The sequence below is a fragment of the Culicoides brevitarsis genome, chromosome 2 (assembly GCF_036172545.1).
Source record: "Culicoides brevitarsis isolate CSIRO-B50_1 chromosome 2, AGI_CSIRO_Cbre_v1, whole genome shotgun sequence".
Classification (NCBI taxonomy): Eukaryota; Metazoa; Arthropoda; class Insecta; order Diptera; family Ceratopogonidae; genus Culicoides; species Culicoides brevitarsis.
The window spans coordinates 33,085,742-33,090,036 of record NC_087086.1 but is presented as its reverse complement, the minus strand read 5'-3'; the positions used below and the strand labels follow the sequence as shown (position 1 = coordinate 33,090,036).

Genomic DNA, 4,295 nt, shown 5'->3' with positions numbered 1-4,295 from the left:
AATATTAAATTTAAAAAATTAATTAATTAATTAAAATTAAAATGGTAATGACTTTGATAACTCATGAAAATGTTTTAATTTATACAAAAATATAATATTAATTAAAAAAAATAGTAAAAAATAAAGAATATTAAGAAAATAATAATTTTGATTAAAATAAAAAAAATAAAATAATAATTCAAAATTTTAAGGAATAAAAAATAAAAGCTTAAATTATAAAATAAAATAAAAAAAATATAGAAAACTAATTACAAATAATTTAAAATAATATACAATACGAATTAAAATAATATAAAAATAATAACTAAAAAAATAAATATAAAAAAGTTCGAAATAAAAAATTAAATTGAATAAATAATAAAAAAATACAAACAAAAAATAAAAAAAAATTATTTACAAAAAATTAACGAAAAAAACTAAAACAAAATTAAAAAAATAATAAATTTTAAGAAAAAAATTAAACAATATTAATTACAACTTTAAAATAATAATAAAAAAAATATGAATATAATTTCAAATTTAAAATAAAAAATTGAATAACTGAAAACTAAATTAAATAATACTTAAAAAATAATACAAAATTCTGAATTTAAAACCCAAATTAAAATTAAAAATTAATTTAATATTGAACGTAAACTGGAAAAAATTGAACATAAAAACTAAAAAAATATGTAAAATTATAAAGTTCAAAAAATTATAAAAATCTAAGCAAAATAATAATTAAAACAAAATAAGATATAACTAAATTTACAAGAAAATAAAATTATAAAAAATAATAAATAAAAAAATAAACATAAAATATAAAAGAAAATAAAATTTTAAATAATTAAAAAAAAATAAAATAATAAATTAAAGAAAAATAAAACATAAAATATAAAAGAAAATAAAATTTTAAATAAAAAGTACGAATTCAATATAAAATAAATAAATAATATTTTTTTTTGCATATTTCCTTTTTTTCTGCGGCTTCTCAACAAATCTCATCTCAAACTTATATTTTCCTAAGGCATACTTTGGTGCAATTGTCATTTTGTACAAGAAAAGTAACTTTGGAATTTCAAAGTTTCCTTATTTTTTGGTTTTCCTTCCTTACAACTAAAAACTTCTAATAAATAAGGCACTAGAAGGCACTTTGCTCGAATTCACGATTCATATTTACAAAAAAAAAACTTCTTAAACTTACAAACTAATAATTATTTAATGCATGAACGGCGGTAACACATAACTATGACTCTCTTCGGATTTAATGACGCCCATTGTGTCGCCTTCTTCCGTGTGACTTCCCGTGTGATATTTCATCGCTTGGTCCTCGAGATGGCAACTTGTGTACTTGGGTTCATCCAGATGCACGTATTTTGAGTCAACTTCGTATTTGCTAAAATTTTATTAAAAATTTTATTTTTTTTTCTTAAATTTTTTTTTTAAATAATTTTCTCACTTGTCACTGTTGTTACTTTCGCCGTTGCAATGATGCGGATCCATTGTCGTGTACTCACTAACTTTAAGATGCTCGACGCCTTGTTGCACTTCGCGGCCCGGACTGCTGCTGTACTCGTATTGGTGTCGCGTGCCCGTTGTCACTGTCGGAAATAGCGGCGACTCGAAGGAACCGTATTGCCCACTGAAGGTGCCATAAGGACTCGTTGCGGGCGAAATTATGTTAAAATGTGGAGTAAGTTCGTACGCCGTCGGTTGATTGTAAGTCCATGCTTCGACAGTGCCGTTGGGCGATACAGTCGTTGCTTGCGGAGCGAATTGCGGAAAAGATGCTGTCGGTGCGCCAAGTTGTTGTTGTTGCGAAGGATTGTTGGCGGTGCTGATGTAGCCCGTTTTTCGCGGCGGTTCACGTTTGCGCCATTTTGCACGACGATTCTAAATAAAAAAAAAATTCAAAATTTATAAAAAAAAAATTTAAAAATATTTTTATAATTTTTTTCACATAATTTTTTTTATGTTAGAAATATTGCTTTTTTGAGTTAAAACAAAAATAAATATATTTTTATAAAATTAATTTTTGGCTTGAGAATAAAGATTTTGGCTTTACTAAATTAAAGAAATTGCTCTTTAAAAAATTTTGAGGTTAAAAATCAATTTTTATTTTTTTAAATTAAAAAAAAATAATTAAAAATTTTATTTATTAAAATAAATTATTAAATTTTTTATTAAAATTAAATTTAGTTTTAAAATTTTTGCTTCTTTGTAAAAAAAAAATTAAAAAAAACTGTTCGATAATGTTCAAAGACTTTCAACTGATCGTAAAATATTAAAAAAATTGTCTGTTAAAAAAATTAAAAAAAATTTTTTTTACTAAAGTAAAGCCGAAAGTTAAAAATTTAATTGAATATTGGCTCGTTTTTAAATTTAATATTATAATAAAAAAAATTATTTATTATTACTCGAGTTTAAAAATACACAATTTTTTATTTTGTATGAGAAAAAATTATGTCACGGATTAAAATATCATAAAACTAGTAAGAGATTTAGAGGTTAGGAAAAAAATTTTTTTGACTTATTTTTTTTTTTTTTTTGTTTATTTTGAATTTTATATTTATTTGATCTTTTAAAAAATTATGATATTTTTTAAAATTTTGGATCAAATAAAAATAATAAAATAAAAAATTAATTTTTCAAATTCAAAATATTAAAAAAATTGTCAAAAAATCAAATTTTCCCTGTTCAATTTATCTTTCCGTCGCATTTCTATTTTTTACAATACAAAAGTTTGTCAGTTAAACCTAATTTTTTAATTTTTTTGATATTTTTTAAAATTTTTTAAAATTTTTTTTAACGAAAAATTGTAAAAATAAATAATTTAACACTCACCTGAAACCACACTTGCACTCGCGACTCACTCAAGTTCAGTTTTAAAGCTAATTCTTCACGTGCAAAGACATCTGGATATGGAGCACGTTCAAAAGCTCTTTCTAATTCTTCCAATTGATACGCCGTAAATGTCGTTCTTTACATGAAAAAATTAAATTTTTATTAAAAAATTTATTTAAATGGAATTAAATTTAAAAATTTTTAAAAATATTTTTTTTTTCATAATTTTCACTTTAAAAAAAATTAAAAAAATTCATACCTCGTCTTCTTCTTCTTCACGCCATTACTATCAGTTTTACCCTTTCCCTTATTATCGCTTCCCTTACTCTTCCCGTTCGTCGTTGAAGTTGCCGCTGCATCATTGCTCGAGGTACTTGATGCCGTCGTATTTGGCGTACTTGCCCCCGATGCGTCTAATTTTTCCATTTTTCTCATGTTATTCGGGGAATTTCCAGCTGCTTGCATCATTTGTTGCTGCGATGGTTGATGGAAAACTTGTTGCATGCCGCTGCCGTCGTTCGTGTACTCGATCCGTTGCGGCGAATAATCCGATTTGTTGAGCGTTTGAGGCGAATATTGCCCGTTCGGTTGGTAGTCACGTGAATCGTAGCTCAGAGTTTTGTAATGATCGAGCTTTGGGGATCCCGGAAGCAACGTGTGAACTTCAGGAAGACGCTGTTGGTGTTGCTGCTGTTGCTGATCGTGCGACATTCCGAGCATTACTTGGATACTGTGACCTTGCGTTGTGTGATGATGGCCCGTGTGATGCGAAGAAAGCGTGGCATGAGGATGCGCGATGATGGCTTTTGCTCCCATGGGACTCAGAGGTCCGGAAAATTCACCGAAAATTTGATCGTCGAAGCCTTGTGATTCCATCATTGAAGAAAAAAAAATTTTTTTTTAAGTTTTTTTTTCAAAATAATTTTTTAAATTTTTTTTAAAGTCACTTTTTTAACTTTTTTAAATGTTCAAAAAATTTTCATTTAATTTTTTTCATTTTTATTTTTTTTTAAATTTTTAATTAAACGAAAAAAAATCACTTTAATTCATTTAACGAAAATGTTTGAGATTTACTTGTTACTTTTTTTTTAATCAGATTAAAACTAATAATTTTCTTCTCCCAATTTATTAATTAATTTCGATTAGCACGACGCGTCGTATCCATTGCTAAAAATATCGTAGCGCGGCGCACTTCACTTAATTCCATTCAATTTAATTCTTATTAATTTTGTGACTGCGGGGAAATCCTCACTACAATTTTGTGTTAAATTGATATCAATTCACTCTGATTTCTTTTTTTTTTTTAATTTCTTGTGGCTCCCAAAAAATTATCAAAAAATTATTTTTTTCTCTGATTTTTTTTTTAGAAGGAGCGCAACACAAACGCGATCAATTGATCTAAATGAATGAAATAAATTGGATAAAATGACCGCTTTTTATACCCAATTTACTGCATGCATGCGGTATGATAA

General features: G+C 25.8%; 1 protein-coding gene across 1 annotated transcript; it reads right to left on the bottom strand.

Annotated features, from left to right (window-relative positions):
• Window positions 1–1,002: 1,002 nt before the first annotated feature.
• LOC134828985 (homeobox protein ceh-8) lies at window positions 1,003–3,699 on the bottom strand. Its single transcript, XM_063841978.1, has 4 exons — window positions 3,083–3,699; window positions 2,824–2,959; window positions 1,439–1,872; window positions 1,003–1,375 (listed from the first exon to the last, which is right to left on the bottom strand). The coding sequence occupies exons 1-4, from the start codon at window positions 3,697–3,699 to the stop codon at window positions 1,198–1,200; spliced, it is 1,365 nt and encodes a 454-aa protein (XP_063698048.1). The 3' UTR covers window positions 1,003–1,197.
• Window positions 3,700–4,295: the final 596 nt, after the last annotated feature.